At 40.4% G+C, this 26,326-nt stretch overlaps 1 protein-coding gene across 3 annotated transcripts in view; it reads left to right on the top strand.

The window, feature by feature from the left end:
• Positions 1 to 5,960: 5,960 nt before the first annotated feature.
• kiaa0513 (KIAA0513 ortholog) overlaps positions 5,961 to 26,326 on the top strand; it is a 42,655-nt gene continuing 22,289 nt past the window's right edge. For 2 of the 3 annotated variants that reach the window (XM_030425851.1, XM_030425849.1), the window contains exons 1-5: positions 5,961 to 6,073; positions 17,833 to 18,420; positions 23,778 to 23,877; positions 24,364 to 24,437; positions 24,781 to 24,851. In XM_030425851.1, coding sequence (XP_030281711.1) covers positions 18,017 to 18,420; positions 23,778 to 23,877; positions 24,364 to 24,437; positions 24,781 to 24,851 — 649 coding nt within the window. In that variant the 5' untranslated portion in view covers positions 5,961 to 6,073; positions 17,833 to 18,016. Of the gene's footprint in view, positions 6,074 to 6,532; positions 6,558 to 17,832; positions 18,421 to 23,777; positions 23,878 to 24,363; positions 24,438 to 24,780; positions 24,852 to 26,326 lie in introns of all 3 variants that reach the window. The other variant, XM_030425850.1, reaches the window with a different exon arrangement.

Below are 26,326 nucleotides of genomic sequence, written 5' to 3'. Positions count from 1 at the left end.
CATGTGTCTCTAGTTAAAACACCATGGTGGCATATTCTGTAGATGCAGTTCAAAGGGAATTTTACAGAGAGCATTGTGGATGAATGAATGACAGTGGCAACTAATTTTTTTTTTCTTTTGGAAATAAAATACATTTTCCCATATACTCTATCAATCAAAAGTTTGGGGTCACCAAAAAATTTGTAGGGCTGAGATGATTCCATTATAGACATAGTACCAGCTGACTGCTTCTTCCATAAAATTGTCCTGCATGGTTTGGTGCTGTGCTGCTGCTTTGGTTTATGATCCTGTTGTAGGACGAAGTTGACTCCAATCAAGTGCCACCCACAGGGGCTGGCATTGTGTTGGAAAATGCAGTGAAAGCCTTCCATATTCAAGATCCTTTTAGCTCTGTATAAATTCCCCATTTTACAGCACCAAAGCACCCAGGACCATCACCTTTCGTCCGCCATGCTTGATAGATGGTGTCAGCACTTCTCCAACATCTTTTCACATGTTCTGCATCTCAAGCTCTTGAGAGAGAGAACAGTTCAAACTTAAATTCCTCTGCCCAGTGTCTGTGTTCTTTAGCCCATTTTAAACTGGGCAAAAGAACCCCATTTTTAATTGGTCAGTTTCAAATATGGCTTATTTCTTTGCTTCACTTCTTAAAATGCAAGAGCCACCTCTTCACAGTTGACGAAGTAAATGACGCTACCAGTTGAGGATCTTTGTGGTGCACTCAGTACTTATTATGATTTTAAAATAATTGAGCAGACAATAGTGTAATTTGTGTTACTGAAGTCAAAGAGAATTCCACCCCACATATGTCCATGTAGCACACAGAAAAAATGAAAATGAAAATCTATCGGATGAGCACACATGTTCACAGATGGTAATGTCTTAAGGTTTTATTCACCTGCAATTTAGAATCATTGCCAACTTCCCTGTATCTGAAGACCCGGTTTGGTCTGAGTTTGAACCTTGTTGGGAACATTTGACATGACAAAATATATAACAAAGGTTATATCGGTTTTAGTCATTTTGATGCAGAATTAAAACAAGCCTATAATATATGAAATAATACAATAAGAAGTACCAAAAAATGACTGAGCTGATTGAAAAATGATTCAAGTAGATGAGGCACTTTCACCCATGGTTTTAACAGGATCAATTTGGATTAGCTGACACAGAGGACTACAGTATTATAGTTGCTAAAACACGTTGCTGTTTTAAATTTTTTTTTAGTAGGCTACAGCTTTAACTGTCTTTAACCGCATTTATATATATATATATATATATATATATATATATATATATATATACATATATATATATATATATACATATATATATACATATATATATATATATATATATATATATATATATATATATATATATATACATATATATATATACATACATATAGATAGATAGATAGATAGATAGATAGATAGATAGATACAGTGGTTAAATTGGCTTTTGTAAGGAGGGGGAGCCCTTCTTCACTCAGTGGCCATTATCTCTCCAAATATTTTTTTTTTTACCCTGCACCATCAGCGTAATGGGGGGGTTGCGATGTAACTTTATTTTTTTTTTCTGTGAGAGACTGTGGCGGAATGACTTGATTAATGGGAAACACTAACTTAGCATTAGCTCCTCTACGTTTAGCTAATGAGGAGGGCAGTTAATCAAATGAAAACTACTCGCCCTCCTCATCTTTTCACAATTTGCTAACGTAGCATTAGCTATGTAGAGACTTAATCACAGAAACAAAAAGGTAAAAAATACAGACATATAGTTTCAGTAAATTAACAAAGTTAACATTTTGCTTTGACGGTTACTTCACCCACCTTCTGTACGTCAGCAGCACAGTGTGTGTGCGTGCGTGCGTGCGTGCGTGCACTTGCGCGGTATGCGAGAAGATGCTGGTAGCAGTGAACACATGGACTGGAGTTTCATTGGTTCAGGTTTTATCTCAATAAACGAGCGGAACGGATTCAGTAATGAAGCCCTGACACAGCGCTCTGAAAACAGCGCTGAGTGAACAGGCTGATGTATTGATGGGGATCCAAATGAATGATTTTAAAAAGTCATATAATGGTAGTTACACCCATGATTACAATGAAACACTGAAGCAGAAGGAGCTCAGCTCCCGCTGGCTGTACTGACGAGGTGAGGAGGCGGAGCTGTGGCCCAATTTAATCTTTCTCTCTCTCTCTCTCTCTCTCTCTCTCTATATATATATATACATATATATATATATATATATATATATATATACACACACACATTTAAAATTCATAGTGCTTGTCATACATCGTCATGTGATTAGTATAGCTGGGTTTGCCCACTATCCAGGTAAGGTAGACGAAGCACAACAGTACCCATCTGCAGTCAAGATGGCCGACAAGGGCGCCGCCATTTATCCAATCCATACCGGAAGTCCCAACCGGAAGTTGGTTGATCACCAAAATAGAAGCCGCCACTTATCCAATCCATACCGGAAGTCTCAAGCGGAAGTTAGTTAATCACCAAAATAAAAGCTTAAAAAACACGTACGTTTAACCATAGACTGTATGGTTAACACATAACATAATTCTATGCATTTTGTGCATTTACATGTTTATCGTAACGGTGTAATTGATTAGTTAATTGTCTCGCCACGACTTTACACAGAAGCTAGTTAGAAGCCTATAATAATCACTAACATAAATGTTAGCATTTCATAGATTTAGCTTCAATATCAACGTTAGGAATAAAAATGTAAATATTATGTTTGTGTGGTGGTGGTAGGGGGCACACACACACACACATACACACACAATATGACTGAAGAATAACTAAGAATAAATAAACTGAATTCTCAAATTAAATAGAGAATTGATAAAAAGGTCACAACAAATGTCATACTTACTATCAAATTAGTGCATGGTTAATGTTAATTTATGTTACTGTTTCATTGATTTACAATTATTATTTATTGTAAATATTAATATTACAGTTATTAAACACAAATACAATGTTTGTGTGTGTGTGAGTGTATATGTGTATGTGGGGAGCTGCTCACACATACACACACACAAATAAGGCCAACAATGTAATTTAATAGTTACACATAAAAATGAACACATCTCCAGACCCAGGAACTCTCCGTTCTGTTGCATCACACTTGTCTGTGGTCACTGTGTTGCTCATGATGCCCGCCTCATCCCTGAAGATCCCTGGTGGGTGAGGAAACGACAAGCTGGACTGATGTCTTTTAGCTTAGTTTCTTTATTATGCTTTTGAGCAAACAATGTGTGGGTAGTCTGTTCTGTGCATAATGAAAGCATCCTCTGGTAAACAGGCTCGGCCATATACAGGAAAGACGGAGAGAGCATGCCAGCTTCCTGCAAACAAGATCCTGTATAATATCTGGCAAATACAGTCCTTGCACTGTATCACCACCAATGATTTACAGCAGGGGTCCCCAAACTTTTTTCGGTGGGGGCCACATCAACTTTCCTTTCTGGGGTGGGGGGCCGGTGTGAGTCTATAACAGGAAATGATATGGGCCAACTACCACTGTTCAGCTATTAAACACCAAGTCCTTACCACCATTACCCATTAATCTCAATGTCCCAATACAAAGGGATCTACCATGTTAAATAAAGTTTATTTAACATTTAATTTATTTTCATTAATTGTATATATTAGGAATTGAGGAAAACATCGACACTTATAGAGAAAATACAACACTTAACACTTATAACATTGAATGAAAAAATGCAATACTGCTGTTACATGACTTTTCCTAAAAGTGTCTGTATTTTAACTTTGAATAGTTTTTATATAGGCTAAATTACACAGAATATGATATGTTAACCTGTTTCGGCCATAAGCGGTCAAACTGACCGCACATCACTTTGCGGGGTTTCATTGTTCCATTTTTCGCGTGGTTTGCTGTTTTCATTGTCTCTCTTGTCTCTAACTGTGTTAGCGGTCTCCAGCTGTGCCTCTTTGTGAATTTACTTGTGAGTTAATAATTATATCGTTGTATTAAATAGCTTGTTTGGCACCATGGGCAAACAACAACGGGAGTTCCTCCCTCCATGAAACAGCGAGCGGAACTGTTCACAACACGAAGTGCTGAAATGATGCGACTCTGACTGTGTACCAGCCAAGGAAGAATGTCTGCATCCTGAGCACCTGCACAGGTGTTGGTACCTTTAGTGGGGCGAAGGCAACACCAGAGTCTATAATGTACAACAACAACACCAAGTACGGCGTGGACGTCCCGGACCAGATGGCGAGGCCGTACTCCGTCAAAGGCGGAAAGATAGCCAGTGGTGGTCTTCTATAACATCCTCGACCTGGCTGGGATCAATCCCCGCATCTTATTCAAGGAGCACCAGCAGCAGGAGAGCCCGGAGGAAAGTCCTGCAGCAGCTGGCAGAGGAGCTGAGGGCAGAATACATGGAGGGGAAAGCGGCCGCGGCAGACGGCACAAGGTGGGCAGCAGCGGAAGCAACCACCGCAGCAGCAGACACAGACACGGAGACAGTGCCGGTCCGAAAGAGCTGCAAACGGAACCAAACGTCGGACACTTGAAATGCCACAAGCCAGTGTGTGGTGACTGTGTTAGGAGAGTGGATCTAATCTGCAGACTGTGACCAGTGATCACAATGGCTCTTTTTTTGTTTGATATCAGCTCGTTTCCAGCTTTTTCGATTATTAGGCTATATTTTTTTAACTTATAGGCTATATTATTATAAAATCATTCATAATCAAATAAGTTACTTTTAATTGTTCTAACTTTTCTCTATTAAATTCTTGTGTAAATATGCAAAAATAACAGTTTACTATGTTATTAATAAATGTATAATTAAACTTGTTAAAATGTACATTTTGGTGTAATTTCGTTAAAGAAAAATATATCATGACATAGTGAATGCATTCATCACTCAATTGGGTATTACATGAGAGATAATAGAGTTTAAAATCTAGCGGTCCAAATGACCGCTTACAGCTGTTCAAGGAGGCCTACTTATGGATTTCTGGCCTTCTGAAGTCCAGCTGACACTTTGGTCGAATCAGAAACATAATTTGACCAGATCTTGGGTCGTGTAAAGCGCACTGTTATGCCTTAACCAACATATAGATCATTAAGATTAATTGGATCAGATCTGAGTGGAATTAATCTGTCACAGTTGCTGGTAAACTGATTCAATTCAGCCACCAGGCGCCAGCACACAAATTTCCCCGCATATGGCGGATGGCGGGTGCTAATTTCGATCCCTGCAGTCAGTAACTGAGACATACATTCATTCTTTCCTGGTTAGTTAGATATGATTATCGAGAGCTCTCTCTCTCTCGCTCTTGTTTTGGCGTCTTGCAACGAGGATGGCACCCGACACTGCGGCACGTTGCCAAGCTCTATAGGAAATGCAAATTTAAAAAATAGGCACGTTTAGAGAGATTGTTTGGGCTTTTATTTTGGTTTTATTTTGGCGATTAACTAACTTCCGCGTGAGACTTCCGGTATGGATTGGATAAATGGCGGCTTTTATTTTGGTTTTATTTTGGTGATCAACCAACTTCCGATTGGGACTTCCGGTTGGGACTTCCGGTATGGATTGGATGTATGGCGGCGCCCTTGTCGGCCATCTTGACTGCAGATGGGTGCTTGAAATGTATCTATAGCTCTGCAACAGAGTAATGTTGAGCAATGGATAATTAAACTGTTGTATTTCATTATAAAAATGTTATCATATGTTTGAACATATTTGACTATAAAGAATATAAACAAATGTCATGTAATCTTAGTTTAATCGCAGTTTTGTTAATGCAATGAAATAGTCCAGCCTTTTAATTTGAAAAAAAAAAAAAAAATGCAGAAGACATTTTCGGTAATATTCATGTTGACTTGACAGACCACAACTGCTGCTTGGTTTGCGCTCATTGGCTGTGCTCCTTGCTGACGTCATTGGGTTCCCCGTTCATCATGCTGGCTCCTGATTGCGCACGCGCTCTTCCGCGAACAAAACCTGCGACGTACTAACAACATTGAGGAGCAGCTTTCTTCTCCTGTCAGCACAGGACAATTCATGTATGTATAGCTGTTACTTATATCAATGTTAATGAAAATGTCAGCTGAGGCATTCATGACTTGTTCTGTAACGACTTGTACACGCCATTTTTACTAACATTTCTGGCGATTTGTGTCTTATTGGGATCAAAGCGTAGGGTTCATTCTGCTCCTGTCGTCCCATTTTGGCCGCAGTCGTTTAGTGTATTCGGTGCGTGTTTGCTTTCACCTCCATGGTTGACGTGGGGTTCCCCCGCTTGCCTGAAAATACCAGAGAGTAACGTTACAGGAAATGTCAGCCTTTAGCTGTGTTTACTCAGTGCTTCTTCCTATCTCACATATCATGTGCGCTCAGTCCGGCAACTTCAACCCGTCGGTCAGCGTCTGTGTCAGTTGATGAACTGTGGTTCTCTGTGTGGGAGTCCAAGCACCTGTTTCATTCGTATGATTTTAACTCTGCCTACTTTGATTTATTCACAGCAGATTTTGGCTGCTATGGAGAAAGGTAAACCAAACCTCGTTCAGTTTGCATATTGACCAAGATTTTTACCAAATGAATAGCACACATTTGTTTTGTGTATAGACACATTTATATACCTGTGCATAACTAAGCACATTGTACTTATAGGTGATTTCGACTTTTGTTATTTGTCCACATGTAAGCTTCTTCGAAGTAATGTGGGCATCAGGTTTTTCGTGGAATAGGAAAGGCAGTACCTCTGGTTATGCTGTATCAATTTTGACCATTTGTTTTTAAACTGTCCATAATGAACCCAGCAGTGCTAGGAGTGCAATGTGGAACCAGTTGACTGCTTCTCAAAACCTCAGGTTTATCAGGTTACATGCATCTTCCTCTGGAGCCACAAAAAGCTTTTTACTACTTTTTCACATATGCAGATGTACTCCCAAATACCTGTTAACACACTATAATGCGAAAAAAAACAATGGAGTTACCCTCTAATCACAAAGCTCAATACTACAATTTTAATCTGCATTCACATTACTTATCTTGTTCTATTATAGAGAGATTTGACAATTAAGGAAGGCTAAACTGATTAAATATTACTGGTTCTTTGGGTTAATAGACTGTGCTTGTTGGAGTGAGAACCTCCACCTTAGTGTTGTTGTACTTGGAGTGTTGCCTATAAAGAGTACAATCCCCTCAACATTGCTCACCTCAGCTGAAGTTCTATACCTATCTTATCTGCTGTCGGCTACTTCTGCTTGTCACACATCTATTGCAGCATGTGATGTGTGGTCAAGCAGTTCAACTGTAACACTGTGTACCCAAAGTCAGCTTTAAATGTATGCTTATGAGGACATTTTGTTCCATAAAACTAAATTACCTTATTATAATTGACAGTAAATAAATTATTATTCCTCTAGGTGTGACAGGAATTCTGTCTTTCAGACTGAATTGTAAATATGTCACTTTATTGTTGCTGTCAGTCACACAAAGCTATACCTCAGAGCAGTAGTTCCTTCTTGTTGGTGGCAGAAGCTGATAAAAGTTAGGACTGACTTTAACGCCTTCAATCAGATAACACACAAACACTTCTTTATAATATACTCCAGTCTTGTTTGGTCCCACAGTGTCAAATCTTCTCTAGAGGAGGCTGGGGCCATCAGAGTCCATGTAAGCCTCAACATTCCTGCAGCTCAAACACTTCACAGACACCCTGCAGCCTGTTAATGTCGCTCTCCGACTTGGTTTTGGGCAGTGTTGGAAAATGTCTTTACATTTACTCAAGCACCCGACATAACTGTGGTTTATGACTGTCTCAGTTATATTTTCATAGCCCTCATATGGCCCTAAAATAATATAGCAATATTTTAAGGCTATATGGTGTTCCATGATTAAACTCTCAATATATTGCAATCTCCACAAAAGCCCCTAATTATTGACAGGACTGGGAGACAAAGAATAAAAAATCACAATAGATTTTAACAAATACGTCCATCAATATACAGTAGGGATGACTGCTGGCACTTTAACAAAATATTGAAGTAGGCGTGAGCAATCCCCTACCCTCTCCTTTAAAATAACTACCAGGTGGGACACTACTGTCAAACTGTTTCTTGTAAACATCCATCAGCAATTACAGAACTACTAGGTCAACTTTGACCTGCAGCGCTTACTGTAGTGCTTACTTCCTGAGTAAGCACTTGTCAGGCTTCTTTGTTGAAGCACTGTCCCCAGATCTCAAATATGTGCTTGTTTCACAGCAGAAAGTTTGAGTTATTATCATAGTAGGAAAAGCACATGTTTTACTCATAGACTGTATCAAACATGTCTCTTTGATGTCACCAATAGGTTTCTGAAGAGCTATTGTGAAGCTCAGTGTTGTGGCTCCAGCTATTGCCATGTTTGCAGTGCCTGAGTCCATCTAACTGCAGGCTGATAATCAAATAGGCAGTAGTGCCGAGAGCGAAAAGTGGCCAAAGGTATGTCAATTGCTGCACAGCATTATATACCGATCCCTAGACTGGTATACTGATCCTTGGAGGGGTATGTCGCTGTTATTCCGCTGGTATTCCACCGACAAATGACGGAATGTGCCGCTTCAGACTGTTATGACATTGAAAGACGGTTGGATCAGTACTGTTGACTCGATAGCAGAAACTTTGAGCCAACATACCAAACGATACTGACAGGTAATAATGAATTCAGACTTTATTTTTATTTGAACAATTTGCAATAAGTATTTGCATAGAAACAAATTGAATATATAAGATGAATTACAAAACGGTGTGAACTAAACATTGAGAAAAGGGGAAATACTGCCTCCTTTTCGTTTGAAGCAGATGGCTTGAAATTACAAATAGGTCCTTAAAGTTATTATTTTATATTTAACAGCCATACGCAGCTGATCTACTCAATCAGGGCTGTATAGGTGCGGCTTCATCAGATTTATTTGTCAGTTGCCAAACAACCCAATAACTGTTATCAGGCTCTGATTCAGAGGGTGCAAAATCCTTATTGGTGCAGGTAAATATATGACAACACCCTGGTCCCACACAGTGTTGTTTTCGTCAACGATGACGAAATTATTTCATTGACGCCCCTTTTTTCATGACGATAACGAGTCGTGACGAGATAAACATGGCTCTTTGATGACTAAAACATGACGAGATGTGTGTGAGTTTTCGTTGACGAGACGAGAATGGATGTAAATTTTAGTGGGTGGTCTGTCAGACGTTCAAAATGCATAACATTTCTGCTATCTTCGTTGTCCGCTTGTTGTAGCGGCAAGCTAGGAACGGTCGCTACTTTCAAATTAAAAGCCCCCCGCTAAGAACCCAGTTCTAAACTCCAATGGGATGCAATGTAAAGCGCTTATTTTGAAGACAAATTCGTTGTCACTGTTCACTGTCAAACTTTGAGCTTCACGTCACATCACATGTTTACGCCTACCCCCACATATATGGACGTATTTTAAATATAATCCATAAGTATTGGAGAGTGCTGTTGGACAGAAACCTTTTATCTCCATATTTCAACTTTTCTACTTTTTTCCCAACATATTTCAACAGTTTTTTTTTTAATGAATTGATGCCCTACTTCATCATACAAGAGTGTAGTTGTGGGATAAATAATCGATTCTTAGATGAATTGCGATTCCGACGTGGATGATTCTGAATCGATTCACAAATGTCAAAAATTGATTTTCTACATGTTAATTGACAACATAATGTTGACGGAACGCAAGAGGCGGAACTCAGAAGTGTGGAAGTGCAGCGCCCGGACAGTTGACGGCGTGCGCACAACAAAAAACATGGGATGTGTCGTGAATGTCTGTACTCACAAACAACTCATGGGTGGAACGTCTGAGGCATTCATTCACGCCGAGCGACTCGAGAGCAGCTTTGAGTCTGCTATTGGCTGTTAGCTGTTGGCTGTTAGCTGTTAGCTGTGGGGTTGAGTGTGCAGCGTCCAGGTTAACTTGCGACACCTGTAACTAACTATCGGGTATTTCTGTCACTCCGCTGTGCGTTCAAATGGTTACTTAGAGCCATCGTTCCCAGCCGCATACATCGTTATTAGGCTGAATCCAAGTCGATGTGAAAATTGTACACTGTCAAACAGCCCGCACAGTATGCTGAAATCCAGCCCGAACTCAGCATGAGGTCAGTCAGCAGCGGCAAAGTATGAGACGTCCATATGGAGCCAGAACGGTGACTTTAAAATTTGGCATCCAAAAAAAAAATTGGCATTGAAAACAAAACCAGTACTGAAAAAAGAAACATTGTCATTGAAACATTTGTATTGAAAACAGTTGTATTGGCATTGAAACAAGTATTGGCACTGAAAAAAGAAAGTAATTCGAATAATTCAAATCCGAAAATCTTATCATTTTATTTTATTGGGATTTTTTTGTATTTTTCAATGACAATCTTCAGATTTTTTCTTCATGTCACTTTTTTTTCAGTGACAGATTTTTTTACAATGTCACTTTTTTTTCAGTGTCACTGATTTTCAGTTTCAACTTTCTGTCACTGTTTTGGCGTCGAGAGGGAGGGGCCTGAGGGGCGGGGCAAGTAGAGCGTGGTTTGCATATCATTTGAGAAGGTGATGGCAGCAGCCTGCGGGAAGGCGGGGCTGGACGGTCCAGCCATAATACCGTTGTAGCCGGCCGTCTCTGGGCAACACAGAGTCCAAGCTCCCGAGCTCCGGTCTCTATATGCGTATGGAGTGTGGTAGTAGTACCGGGGCGCCGAGCACGGAGCATTAGCCACAGTTAGCACAACAGTAGAACAGCCTGTTGCTCCGAGCCGGGGCTGCAGCGCCGACAGCAGCGCTCTGGTCTGCTCCCCGAGCTCTGTGCCACCGCACCGCTACCGGAGCCCAGAGCTCCCGACCTCCGGAACCTATATGCGTATGGAGTGTGGTAGTAGTACAGAGCTAACGAGCATTAGCCCCAGCTGTGTCGCTCCGAGTCGGGGCTGCCTCGCCGACAGCAGCGCTCCGTCTGCTCCCCGAGCTCTGTGCCACCGCACCGCTGCACACACATACAGAGACCGGACAATAAAAGAGAGTGCTTGGAGAAAAGTCAGTCAGTTATGAAAATATGTGTCTGTTACTTGATTACAGCCGTCTGTTGTACTTTACCATGAACCACAGTAGCACAATCACAGCTGACTTTACCCGCATACTGACTTGTTGAGTTTATTCGCTTCGACTCAAAGGAGTCATTGTAGGAATAGTGATATTATTCACATGAACTGAGTTTATAGGAGAGCTCAGGAGCTCCGGTCTCCGGTAGCAGTGCGGTGGCACAGAGCTCGGGGAGCAGACGGAGCGCTCGGCGCCCCGGTACTACTACCACACTCCATACGCATATAGAGACTGGAGCTCGGGAGCTCCGGGACAGAACCAGATACACAGACAGGGTTCTCCCCAGAAATTTTCAGTGTTGCGGCGCACCGTCTGTCGGGGGGGGGGGGGCGGACCGGACCCGGACAGACGGTCACCAACTCCGTCAGCCGGGGGACGGACGGACGCTCATCGCCGTCAGCCGGGGGACGGACGCTCGTCACCGTCACGCGCGGAGTGTAGCGCCGCTGACCTAGCGGTATAGCGGCGTAGCGCAGCTGTTCCACCGTCTGGGGAGAACCCTGCTTAGGCGGGAGGCAAAAACGCTTGGGCACCGCGCCTAAGGCGTATAATGGCAGGGAAAACCCTGCACAGAGACTTGGACATATCAGGAGAGAGCTTGAAGAAAAGTCCGCGAGGTAGTTGGACTCTGTGTTGCCCAGAGACAGCCGGCACATGGATCGTACATGGTGTCTTATGGCTGGACCATCCAGCACCGCCTTCCCGCAGGCTGCTGTCATTACCTTCTCAAATGATATGCAAACCATGCTCTACTTGCCCCTCCCCTCAGGCCCCGCCCTCTCGACGCCAAAACAGTGACAGAAAGTTGAAACTGAAAATCAGTGACACTGAAAAAAAAGTGACATTGTAAAAAAAATCTGTCACTGAAAAAAAAGTGACATGAAGAAAAAATCTGAAGAATGTCATTGAAAAATACAAAAAAATCCCAATAAAATAAAATTATAAGATTTTCGGATTTGAATTATTTGAATTACTTTCTTTTTCCAGTGCCAATACTTGTTTCAATGCCAATACAACTGTTTTCAATACAAATGTTTCAATGACAATGTTTCTTTTTTCAGTACTGGTTTTGTTTTCAATGCCAATTTTTTTTTTGGATGCCAAATTTTAAAGTCACCGTTCTGGCTCCATATGTCCAGATCAACCTGTGATACAAACACCTGTATCGACCGTCGACCAGCTGCAGCTGTATTAATGAACTACATGTATGCTGCTACAGGAACACTTTTCTTTTCCTTTTGGTTCTTTGCAAAGCTGGATGTTTGCTAGCAAATGTAACCTTCCAGTTGACTTGCCACATTTCTTTCATTTGTTTTATTAATTAATATATTGGAAGTAAATTAAGTATGGATCATTACAAATTCTTTGCTTTGAAAAGTACCACGTAGTCACACAGTGAGAAAAAAGTAGGAAGTGATTAGCAAACTCAGATTTTTATTTATTTATTTATTTATTTATTTTGGCCTTTTATGGCTTTATTGATAGAACAGCTGAAGATATGACAGGAAACAGGGAGAGAGAGAGAGGGAGTGACACGCAGCAAAGGGACCCAGGCCGGGAGTCGAACTCAGGTCCGCTGCAAAGCCTCGGCACATGGGACGCCTGCTCTACCCACTGAGCTAAACGGCGCCCCAGCAAACTCAGATTTGATTAATTTTTTATTCTTTTTTAAATTGTGCAAATGTACATAAAAAACTTGCTGCATTGAGATGCATCGAGAATCGATTTAGAATCAAATTGTTGACCTCTGAATCGAAATCAAATCGAATCGTGAGGTGCCAAGAGATTCCCACCCCTACGAGAGTGTCATGCATAAGTTATAAAAATAGCAGATCTAAAGGTTCAACACATTGTGAGCTTGTAGATCTTATGTACTTATTGACCTAAATTAATTTGTTAAAAGACTATACTTCTTCTTTTGTTTTGTTTTTTAACTAAAACTAGACTAAAACCTGTTTGAGTTTTGTCGACTAGAACTGGACTAAAACTATACATATTTAACTCACATATAGAAATGACTAAAACTAAAAGGCATTTTATTCCAAAAGACTAAGACTAAATCTAAAATGGCTGCCAAAAACAACACTGGTCCCGCACACTTACAACAGTGTAGGAGCACAGACAACAACACAAATGTGTGTGTGTGTGTGTGTGAGTGTGTGTGTGTGTGTGTGTGAGGCTAACAGTATTAAAAGCACTGTATGTTCAGTCAGAAGACCAAACAGTACCCTATGATAGAGGAGCTACAGCAGATTAGCTCAAGGGTGAAGTGTAGGATATGTGTGTATGAAGGGGCAGCTATTGTTGTGTTTCTTTCTCAGAGCGAATGGGGCCAGGGTGAAGAGTCCTGGGAATCCCTGGGTAGGAGTCAGTGTTATGTACTGTGCTATGATGGTGTCATTTATTTAAAAATCAGAGCAGTTGTGAGCACAGTGCTGTTTGAGTTACACAATAGATGAACAGAAGTGCAGCAGTCAGTTTGAGACTAGGAAATTGTTCAGATCAGATATGAAGTTTAAGATTGAGTTTCCTGGCCCTGTGGTTTTCAATCAATGACTTCAACTTCCTGTTATTTGCACTTATGAATGATGATGTAAAAAAAGGAACCAATGAGAAAGCTTTTTCCTTCCTCCAGTGGTCATTACAAATTTCATAAAACACAAGAAAAGAATAAAACATACAGGTTTAACTGAGAAGCTGCAGAGTCTCTGTATTTGATCAGATGGAATTCTGGAATGTGATCTAATCTCTTCACATTCTTCATAGCTGAATATAGCAAATACGATAAATAACCATACATGCATTTTCACACCTATGTAATTTATATAAACATTACATTGTTGTGTGTGAACATTGTGGACAGGTTTTTTGCCATTATATCCTGATGGGCCTCATTTTTTTGGGATTTCCCACCGTTGTTGCTTTATAACTTGTTATTTTATGTTTTTTCCTCCACTAGTGGTGGCTGTTTTAAAAAAAATGCATTTTGACCCCTTGTTGGTCAGTGTTGAAGCTACAGAGTAGCAGACTGAGTTAGCAATGTGAAGTCAGTAGTTATACTTTAATTTACAGAACATATGAAAAACTATGCATGCTTGTAAATTTAAGCACACATGATTTATGTGACATATGTGAATTGAAATGTATCGTTTGTAAATCTACTTTTCTTGCAGCCGCAGTATAACTTATGTTATCGATTCCGGAATGAAATCATGTCTGTTGTAATATTTCTGTGTAGATTGTTTGCAGTTCACATACTATTGGTTTCTACTAATAAACATTTTAGTGAACTAAACAGCATATTAGTCAGGAATTTAGACACAGTCTATGGCTGACTTTTGGGGAGATGTCCCACTCTGCCTTTCTTTCTATAATGTCAAAGTAAAGATCCTCTCTCAGGTACCAAAATCTATATGGAGTTCAATAACCAACCCTAGATATAAGCATTCAGAAAAAGCAAAGAAACAAAAACAAAAAAATTGTAATGGTGATGAGATGTTCACCGCTTGTTGCAAGTCCAATCAGTCAAGTAACTGTTCTTTTATCCTTTAATGAATATGACATCTACATAACAGATACAGCAGTCACTACCATGGATTCTAAGTGCTGCATCATAGGCAACTGGCCTTGTCTGGGTATCTTGAAGACATTTCACCTCTCATCCAAGAGGCTTCTTCAGTTCTGACTAACTAATTATTAATTTCACAGCAGATAATTGGATTACTTATTGCAGGAGTGAGTAATAATATTAATTTTTTCTGATTGGTTCATTCCATTAAGTGGGCAATCCTGGTGATCAAGTATACACAATACTAGTTCCATATCATACAGCCATCTTTAATGTCACTAGTAACACTTGCTTCTTCCACTGGGACATGTAAAAGTAGCCCCATTCACACAAGAGAAGACGCCTAAACTCCGGAGTGGTGGTTCACCAATTCTCCGCCAATGGTGATTCATACAGAGTGAAGCATCTCCGCCTTAAAGACGAACCGCCTTGAATTCACACAGAAAGCTGGAGCTGCGGCTCCTAAAGAGGCATGGCGGTACACGTCATGATGATGACGTCGGTGTGTTTTCAAGGTGTTTCCCCGTTGTCCCCCTGTCAATCTGACTCCCTCACTCGCGGGGACTGAGGCTGTTTTCTGGGGGAAAGTTCACTGAAGTCTCGGTCAGGAGGGCTGACCATCGCGGGGATTTATTTTCATTACAAACGCTTGGTGAGTTAAAGTTTTTTGCCAGTGACAGATGCTGTTTTTTGGGCAGAAATGTGACGTAGAGTCAGTAGGACAAGCGGGAGGACAGACACTTCTCCACATATAGCTGCGGCATTTTTTTCCTCACATAAGTTGCCAAAGACAGTTACAGTTACTACGCTACTTTTGTTTGGTCATGTAACGTTGCTTTGTGGGACATTTCTCTGTATGAAGTTGAGTTAAGGAACTGTGTAGTTAACTGACAATCAGATCAACACGCCCACGATACGTGAAGCCAGCTTATCCGTTCACACTGGTGCGGTTCTCCAATAATGCAGCCCTGATACTACCTCCAGAGGCGGATCAGCGCCGGAGCAAAATTTCACCCCTCGCCATCTCCAAGAGATTCACACTGAGATGGAAGCGGGGAATTGGCGTACTAAAGCCACTCCAAATGGCAGTGGGAATGGGGCTAGTGTCTGCTGAAATGGGTCAACAGTGAAAGCACGGGTGTATCAAATAACAATAATGATGGCTCTTCCCATTGAGTATCGTAGGCAGTCAGCATGTACAACAGCAGGACCTTGAAAATTATACACATTAGGGGCTATAGCCATTATTAATGTTATTATGTGCAGCTGTGATTGTCTTTCTGTGGTATATTAAAATGCTGGCTGTGAAAAAGGCCCATAAGACTATTTTTTCAATAAAAGCAAACATCCTCCTTCTTAGTTATTTCCTGGTAGGCAACATGTTCTATTGAAAGAGGAGATGGAACACTCAGTACGAAGGACAAATTGAACACACTTAAGGAGGGTGAAAGGCAAAACACTTTATCTTCTGATAAGTGACAAATTAAGTTTTTAAGAGTGGAATCCAAATTGTTTGCTAAACGGCAGTGGGCAGCTGCGTACAGAAAAACTGGACTCACTGTTCGTTACATTTCCTCTCTCGTTAGTTAAAGACTTGCTGTGTGCCCTTTACCAAAGATTTAGGTGTTCGTTGGTCATTCACACAGAGCGAAGTACCGCTGGAATAAAGACGAACCGCCATGTAATTCACACAGAAAGCTGCGCTGCCGCTCCTAAAGAGACGTGACGGTACATGTCATGATGATGACGTCGGGGTGTTTCCCAGGTGTCCCCCCTGTCAATCTAAACCCACGGACCGTTTATAATGTGTAGTGAATGAGAACCCGGCCCCCTAAACATCCTGGAAGGTGAAAGAGTTACGTTTTTCGCGCTAAATTACATTATTACATAATCGCCATCAGTAAACAGCCTGACTCTGTCACTTGCGAGGACGGAGGCTGTTTTCTGGGGGAACGCTCTCTGACGTCTCGGTCAGGAGGGCTGACCATCACGGTGAATTCTATCAATACAACCACCTGAGTGAGTTAAAGGTTTTTGCCGGTGACAGACGCTGTTTTTCGGGCAGAAATGTGACGAAGAGTTGGTAGGACAGGCGGGAAGACAGTCGCTGCTCCGCCTACAACTGCGGTATTTTTTTCTGCATATAAGTTACCAACAACAGTTACAGTTACTACGTTACTTTTGTTTGGTCATGTAATGTTAAATTAATCGTTAGATTAGTCGACTAATCGAAAAAATAATCGTTTGAAAAATAATCATTTGGGACAGCTCTAATTAGAACAGATAATACAAAGCCAAATTGCTTTAGGTGACTTTAGTGCAGCATGACACAGTATGTAGAGATATGCTCCTTTAAAGTTGGTTTGCCAACTGCCCATAAACACAGAGAAGAAGAACAACAAAATGTTGTTGTGGTGTTCTTGAAGCATCTGTGTAGAGCAACACGATGTACCTTGGCGGATCCACACATGTTGTTGCTGGAGTGGGCATTGTCTTTCAAGTTCAGAAGAAGACAACACAACTTACAATAAGTGTTCTGCAAGTATTCGGAGAGGAGGGAAAAGGTCTATGAGTTTAACACAAAAAGATCTTATTAGAGCTATGAATAATACGTCATCATCAAGTAATTACTGGTTATCTGTATCGGCTGAAAAAAATTGTGCATTCCTAGTTCTTACTTGTTGTGTATTTTAGCAGTGTAAGTGGTGTAAGGATTTCTACTGTATCATTCAGATGATCAGTCCGCCACTATGGAGCAGACCAAAATATATGAACAATTTTGTCATTCATGTTCTCCTCAGGATGACATGATTTTATAACTTTGATGAACCGTTCTGACTTTTAATCCTCCATATTATCCTATGACCAAATACCTGAAAAAACGTGTATTGTAGTGTACTGCTGATTGTCAAATGTTGCATATGATGCATATAAGCACACTGAAGTAAAATGGTAAACTTGGAAAGATAATACCTGCTAAACACCAGCATGCAAGCATTGTCATCGTGAGCAGGTGAACATGCTGAAGTCAGCATTTATCTAATTTTACCTTTTAGATTTTAGATTTTGAACTAAATGTCTTTTCTTTGTTCACAGATGCATTAGCTTTGTGAATTCACTTGAGGATTCACTTGGAGAGTCTGCAAGATCAAAACTAAATAACAACAGTGACCTCAGTTAAAACCTCCAATGAGCACCCACATCTATGACCATCCTCATGTTCCCATAGAGTAATAAGTAGCTCATTCAAAAATACTGCTAAAACGAAGGAACTTCTAACATGGAGGGTGCAGCAGTGGACAACCTTAATGACTGTGACCTGCCCTCAGAGGCAACAACTCTTAGTGTGGATGGAGGCCAACAACAAGGCCACACAGACATTTTCTCCCCAGAGCTCAAGTCTTTCATGGGAATCCACCAACAGCCCTTACTGCCAGAGCCCATGGCGCCAGACAAACCCAGCTTTCACCACCACCCCCACCACCACCACCAAGAGGAAGGAGACAATGACAGCGATGCTACAGAGTCAGCAGACAGCGAGAACGACATGGACCCGCCCTCTCATATGTGGGAAATGAGGAGGTCTTCATCTTCGTCCGCTCACAGTGGAGAGGATGCTGAAGCTGAGACAGTGGAGAGAAGGCAATTCATGAAGGCTTATGTGGCGAAGGTGTTTCATGGAAAGTAAGGAAAAACTTTCTCTTGTCCTTTCTATGTCATGTTATGAACTAATATGAGGTCAAACCAAAGAGGTGAATTTACTTGGAAAACTTCCACCAGCCAACCCACTAACTTCCTGTTAAGCCCTTTGCTAACATAAATGGGGATATCATGATTTAATCATGCAGTTCTTCAAGACAGTAAGATTGTTAACAGACGAAATTAATCAAATTATTTTAATGAATTCATTTTACAGTGGCTGTGACACTTTAAAAGATTTACCCACTGTTTATTCAGCTTGGTCTTTAATAATGTAAGCTTATGGGAAAAAATCTTCAAATGAGCTTTCAGCAGTAAGCTGCATTGTAGGTAATGTAGACCCCCGGCTTTGATAAGGAAGATCAGCTCTTGGTTTAAACTGGTTCTCAAACATTGATTTTTGTTACCTTTTACCTTTGTTACTGTTTTTTAAAAAAAAAAAACTGGGAATCGGGTAATGGTGTGTAGTGCAAGGTTTAATCAGTGTAGTAAAGTAACCAATTGTCCCTGTCCTGGTCAACCTAATGTCAGTTCTAATGATAACATCCTAATTACCTCCACCAGGCATTTTTTCTGACTTTCTTTATCATTGTGAGATAGGCTGTTTTTCTCAGGGAATAATGCAGAGACCTGGATGAAAATAATAGCCATATTTAGGTGGCTGGCATCTATAAGTGAGTGTAATTTGATGAGGATCCAAATAAAAATCTTGATCTAGTGGATTTCAGTATGTTCTATTTAATGCTGGATTAGGATTGGATTGAATTAAAGCTGGATGTTGGGTCTTGGTGGAGGTATGTACTCTACTGAGTGCCATTCTACAAACCCCAATTCTAATGAAGTTGGGACATTGTGTAAAATGTAAATAAAAACAGAATACAATGATTTGCAAATCCTTTTCAACTTAAATTCAATTGAATACACTACATACATACATATTTAATGTTCAAACTGAAAACTTTACTGTTTTTGTGCAGATATTCACTCATTTTGAATTGGAGGCCTGCAACATGTTCCACAATAGCTGGGACAGGCACAACAAAATACTTGGAAAGTTGAGGAATGCTTAAAAAACACCTGTTTAGAACATTCCACAGGTGAACAGGTTAATTAGAAACAGGTGAGTGCCATGATTGGGTATAAAAGGAGTATCCCTGAAAGGCTCAGTTGTTCACAAGCAAGGATGGGGCGAGGTTCACCACTTTGTGAACAACTGCGTGAGCAAATAGTCTTACAGTTTTAGAACAACGCTTATCAACGTATAATTGCAAGAAATTTAGGGATTTCATCATAATATCATCAAAAGATTTAAAAAATCTGGAGAAATCTCTGCACGTAAGCAGCAAGGCCAGAAACCAACATTGAATACCTGTGACCTTTGATCCCTCAGGCGGCACTGCATTAAAAACCAACATCATTCTGTCAAGGATATTACCACATGGGCTCAGGAACACTTCGGAAAACCACTGTCAGTTAACACAGTTTGTCTCTACATCTACAAATGCAAGTTGAAACTATACAATGAGAAAGCCCTTTATCAACAACATCCAGAAATGGTGCCAGCTTCTCTGGGCCCAAGCTCATCTGAGATAGACTGGCGCAAAGTGGAAAAGTGTGCTGTGGTCTAACAAGTCCACATTTCAAATTGTTTTTGGAAATAATGTACGTTGTGTCCTCCTGGCCAAAGAGGAAAAGGACCATCTAGATTGTTGTCAGCGCAAAGTTCAAAAGCCAACATCTGTGATGTTATGGGGGTGTGTTAGTGCCCATGGCATGGGTAACTTGCACATCTGTGAAGGCACCATAAAAGCTGAAAGGTTTTGGAGCAACATATGCTGCCATCCAAGCGACGTCTTTTTTAGAGACGTCCCTGCTTATTTCAGGGTTAGGGGTTAGGGCCGAGCCGCATTCTGCACATGTTCCAACATTGTGGCTTTGTAGTAAAAGAGTGCGGGTACTAGACTGGCCTACCTGCAGTCCAGACCTGTCTCCCATTGAAAATGTGAGGCGCATTATGAAGCGCAAAATACGACAGCGGAGGCCCCACTGTTGAGCAACTGAAGTCGTATATCAAGCAACAATGGGGAAGAATTCCACCTACAACACTTCAACAAGTAATGTCCTCAGTTCCCAAACGCTTATTGAGTGTTGTAAAGGTGATGTAACACAGTGGTAAACATGCCCCTGTCCCAGCTCTTATGGAATGTGTTGCAGGCATCAAATTCAAAATGAGTGAATATTTGCTAAAAAACAATAAAATTTATCAGTTTGAACATTAAAAATCTTGTCTTTGTAGTGTATTCAATTAAATATAAGTTGAAAAGGATTTGCAAATCTGTTGTTATTTACATTTTACACAACGTCCCAACTTCATTGGAATTGGGTTTGTAGTTGCAAATGTTCAGACGAACATATATGCAAATGTTATTTGAAATGTGCAGGCTATTTGCATTCCATGTAGATCAGAAGTGTGTCAAGCATGGTGGATGTTCAAAGCTGTAGTGTTGTCACGATACTGGAATTTTTAAGTTCAATACAATACCTTGAGGAATATTGATAAATACCATGTTAAATTCCATTTTATTAAAAGACAAATATAACAAGCAGTGATGAATGGGCCCTTGAACTGCCCTCCCTGTCAGGCTCTAAGGACCAGCAGCTGGATTTGGACCACTCGATGCACTTCATGTCATGTGTTTTGAGCACTCTGTGAAAGAGGTCAATGCAATTTCCTGTGTCCATTATGTGGCACTAGAGAACACTCAGTAATTATACATTTTAAGGTTGAAGGATATCAGGACTTGAAAGCCCTAACAAACACTTACAGTCTTTACAGCACAGCATCATCAAGGTGATCAAGTGTTTTTTATCAACATGGCGAGGCAGATATGATCATCTGGCCTGGAGAAGTACCTCACAATTTATAAAAATGACCTGCTGCCACTAGGGGGCATAGTTTGTTCAGAACTTGGACTCTTATCACACGTGAAGTTTGGTGCAGATATGACCATGTACAGCTGAGTTACAGCAACTTTGTGTTTCATGGCAAATCATCAGTATTAGCTGCACCGCCATAGACATGCGCTTCAAAAAGCTAGAAACTTTTAATAATCTTTAATCAAAAATGTGTTAACATTAGCCCCTTTCGAAATTTGAAATTATCTGGTTTACACTACATGCACTAAAATGAGCATAAAATCAAAATCAAGCCAAACGTTAGGTCATGGCTAATCTAGCAGTTTTCTCACTGTTGTAATTACAGTTTTATTATTATTATTATTATAATTATTATTATTATTATTACAATTTTGTGTCAGGGCAATTGTATTATTCTAATGGTTCTTATGGTTTGTCTTATTGGTTAATTTGTATTAATGGTTTTAACTGTAAGGTTATTGGTTTACTGTAATTGATCCTTACTTTATGTTACCTATACGGCAGTGGCGGTATCCACCCAGGGACTGCAAATGGGAATTACCTTTTAGCTACAACTTATACAATACGTGTATTGTGCATTATCCCTGCTAAATAAACAATACATAAAAATGATTGTGTCGTCTTGCTGTTAGGGCAAAAGGCAAAAAAACAACACATTTTCAAATATTCTTGATCAATATGTTTCAATATTTGGATAATTTTTGACAACGCTACAAAGCAGCACATGAACATACACTAAAGAGACAGTCCATAGTAGCCCATAGAGACACTGCAGACACTGCCCGGTTAGCTGTAAGTGTGTGGCTGCCATGCATCATTGGTGCAGTAGGGGTGCTGACTGCTGATAGTGCCCGCAGTTGCATCAGGTCACCCAAAAGAGTGCCAAGTGTTGTCTATGATGGAGCCACATATATTTTGAAAGGACGATGCTGCTGTTCACCACTGTGTACTTTCTGTACACTTGTAGTTCTGCCAGATCTTTGTCAACTATATGTGTATTGTGTACGATTGCCAGCTGGTTAACATAATGTACTAGGCCTGGGCAATATGGCCGAAAAGTGTGTCACACTGGTGAAGTTTCATATTAGTCAATATCGATAATTATTGATCGATATTTATTTTGTCGCAGCTGCAGTGTTCATAGGACAGAGGTCAAAGGGGTCAGTGTGTTGCTGGCAGGGCTGCAACTCGTAGGCCGCCGTATCAGACCCCAAGAAAGGCAGACTTTTCTAGAGCTACTTTGTGAGTTAACAGTTTTACAGGCAGAGCACAGCTGGCCTTGTGAGAACTGCGGTGGGATCAATATGGGCAAGTGGGAGGGGGAGGGAGGTCTGGTTCACCAGTCGAAATAGTTCCAAAGTAGGCATAACTTAAGGCTCAATGCCAATTCCAATTTTTACACATATCCCCAGAACACAATAACAAGAGGTAGTGGGTGAAAACCCCCCCTTTCAACTGTAGTGATTTTTCTTTTGTTACTGTGGCAATCCTGGTATTATCACAATGCCATTTCCTATTTATCTGATAAAGACAGAAAAGAATGGATGCTCACAATTCATTCACAACTTCACGCTATTAATGAAGTCATTATAAAAAACCCCCCAAAAAAACAGCTTCATTGCCTGGCCACCAACAGTGCTTTATAGGCTAACATAAGCGACCAGTGCTCCTACTCTGCCATTCAGCACACATAGAGTGGCGGTACCAAGTGCAGCAACTTCACTGCTGAAATTCTGTTGCATTTCCTTGCGTCATAAGGTGAAAATGTGGGACTGTTATGCTTAAACCAGGTAGAACAATGTAACTTTAGCTAGTAAGCTAGCTGGCTACAAAGACATCAGAAAACGAGTAGTGATTGTTTTATGCTTATAATACAGAAAATGTCAATAATACCTTGAAGCGAAATGGAGATCTCATAACCCTCTGTCTTACGTGTGCCGCTGAAGAATCTGTTTGGAGGGCCATGTTAGCCCTACATCACCCTACATCTCCATCCCACCAAGAATCTGGATACCCTCAAAACCTAGGTGTGAATGCGAAAATGGAGGGGTAGGGCTAAATGGTAGGGGCGAGAGGTGTTTTTGGTTTTGGTCTAAATCTTTTGTATAGATCTGTCTTACCTTTTATTGACAATTTCCTATCAATACAAACTTTATAAACAGCTCAGTCATGCATGTTTGATAGATTTTCTTTTTTAATAGAATTTAATGTAATGTCTGCTAAATGTAAATGTAATGTCCATGCAAAGCTGTCAAATACTGAAATTTCCTGTGTTAAGTTTAACACACTTTTTAAATTCGCAAATCATCAATCTGATAAATTGTTAAGTAATTAAATCCAGCTGTTAAGAGACTGTGTTTTTGCATGGCCTCGACTTAACGAGTTTTTGGACCATGATTTCACAGGGAGGACTTTGACCAGGAGGAGAAGGCTCGTTTTGGAGAGCTGTGCAGTGGAGAGAATGGCAAAGGCAGAGAGTGGTTTGCCAAATACGTCAGCGCACAGGTGAATATGGGATGATAATGACATGGTAACTAGTCAGACATAATAAGGGAAACTTTTAATTGATAAAAATGACTCTTATATTCCAACTGCCTTGGCCAAAAAATACTGGTTCTTGATGGCCCCTGAAGCACACTGTGAGAGATAGGTCACTGCATTGCTGTTTTGAGAGTTCAGTCCAAATCACCAAAATCTAAAGATACAGTATTGCTGTGTTCACAAGTGGCTGTGAGGTTGCAAACAAGCTCACTTAATTTTGTTGTTCCTGAATACATATTTTGAGAATTTAAGTTTTGATTACTTTTTTTAATAAATGTCACACTATGTAGTGCAAAAATACTTACTTGAATACAGTAAGTAAAACCAAAATATCTGATGGAATAAGTATCTATGAGGTACATTTGTGCAACATAGCTGATGGTTGCTGAGATTTTGTATTTATACCTTTACCTGACACGCTTCTACCCCTTTGTCATACTGTATTCACAGCGCTGCCACTCTAAATGTGTGAGTGAAGCCACCTTCTACAGACTGGTGCAGTCTTTTGCTGTTGTGCTGTTTGAGTGAGTCTTTATGCATTTAAGTTGGAGAACAATGCTATCTGACTGTTAATCATACAGCTGGTGACAATATAAAAAGTTATCAAAAGTTATTTTTTTAAAGGCTGATTACTTTTCTAAAACTGCTGTGTTTTGTAGTGTTTTTGTAGTTTTTAGCAAAATTACAAAACAGGATGAAACAGTGCTTTTTATTAGTATGATCAGCTAATTGTGGTTAAATCTTTTCATGAGATTTCTTGACAACGTGAAAAATGCGGAGTGTCAGCCACTTATCCTTTTAGTGAAATGGCTTCAGTAAGTTATATCTCATGATGCGATCATCTCTAAAGAAATAATGTGTCCACAGATGTTACCAAATGGATGACTACAGCCCAGCCAAGAACCTCATGACTATGTGCTTCACATACTACTACATTGGTAAGGTATTATTAAATCTCCTCTTCACACATATACATTATGTTTGTCACTCCTGTTTTGACATAAACGCAGCATGGTGTTGAGTTGAGAGCTGTGCACGTTTTAGTGAGCACCACTGCTCGTGCTGATTCAGAGTGTGTAACGAGGATTGCCCTTTTGCTTCTCTTGACCCAACACACAAACATACGCTGTGACTTTAAGGGCTGCATGACGGTACTGTTTGTGCTCATACAAGCAGGAAGTTATGAGTGATAGTGTACCACTGTGGTTGATGCCCTATGTAGCCAGGTCTTGTCTTTATTTGCATTAACAACAGTAAGTAATGCTGCACTATTTACACTATAGTCTTGATTCTTGAATCTATAGGCAGCATGTTTTACTACTTACAACTTCTTCATGTTCTAGCAGAATTAGCTTTATTGACCAAACATGCACACATACAATGATTCTGACAGTTCTTTGTTTCTCACCATGACCTACACAAAACGTCCCACATAAGTTCATTGGTATTTCTTATTTTAAGCTTCAGGTGATTGTTGTCAAACCTTTGATGAATCAGTCCTCTGTACCCCTCAGTAAAAAATAGTCGCTAAGTGATGTGTTTTACACTGGAAATAATTCACTGGTCAGTACAGTGATAACTTTGTTCACCAAGAACTACATTTAATACATTTGTGTAAACTCCTTCAAAGTCTATTTTGAATGAATTTGGACAAAATGGATGTAAACTGCAACTTGACTTGCATGGGGAGGCATACAACTGCAAGGTGATAATTCTAATTTCTTTATGCCTCATGGTGTCTGACAGTTTGAACACCTAGATGAATTGAACCTTGACTCAGAGGCTCCAGAGCAAGGTTTTTGTCAACTCTATAACTTGTAATCTTTGCTTTGTCTATCAGCCTCACCAGTCTGTCATGCCTCAGGGCAAGGATACAGGACACATTTAGCTTTAAAGGGATATTCCGTTGTAAGTTTAATCCTTGGTCTAAATCACTGTGAAACTGTGTTAGACTCCCTCTCGAGAGATCAAGTTAGCAGACCGCTAATTTACGGAGTTTTATCAACCTCAGAAACGACCGCACGACAACAATACACTGCAGTAAATGGATCCAAATATAAACCGCCACCAAAAAGCCACAAATAATGCTCAGAACAGCACCAAACTTCAGCAACAGTACAAATAGGGTCTCAGCACATAGTCCGGGGCATCTAACCTCCGCTAGCTTAGCTGGATTTCTATTGTGAAGCTAAAAACAGATTTCAACTCTCCTCCATCAGCTTCCGGGTCGGGGAAGTCCCGACGCGACGATTACCGAGTGCGATTAGAAATGCTCAATTCCATTCTTTTCCCTGTCCGCTCTCGATAATAACTGTTATAAACTGGCAGGTAAGACACATATGAACTTTGATGCTTTTCCATGGAGTCATAATCATACATTTTCATCCATGAGCCGCGGAACTCTACTGCACTC

This window comes from Sparus aurata, chromosome 8 (genome assembly GCF_900880675.1).
Source record: "Sparus aurata chromosome 8, fSpaAur1.1, whole genome shotgun sequence".
NCBI classification, from domain to species: domain Eukaryota; kingdom Metazoa; phylum Chordata; class Actinopteri; order Spariformes; family Sparidae; genus Sparus; species Sparus aurata.
The sequence above is the reverse complement of the archived record's forward strand: the minus strand, read 5'-3'. Positions and strand labels throughout refer to the sequence as shown.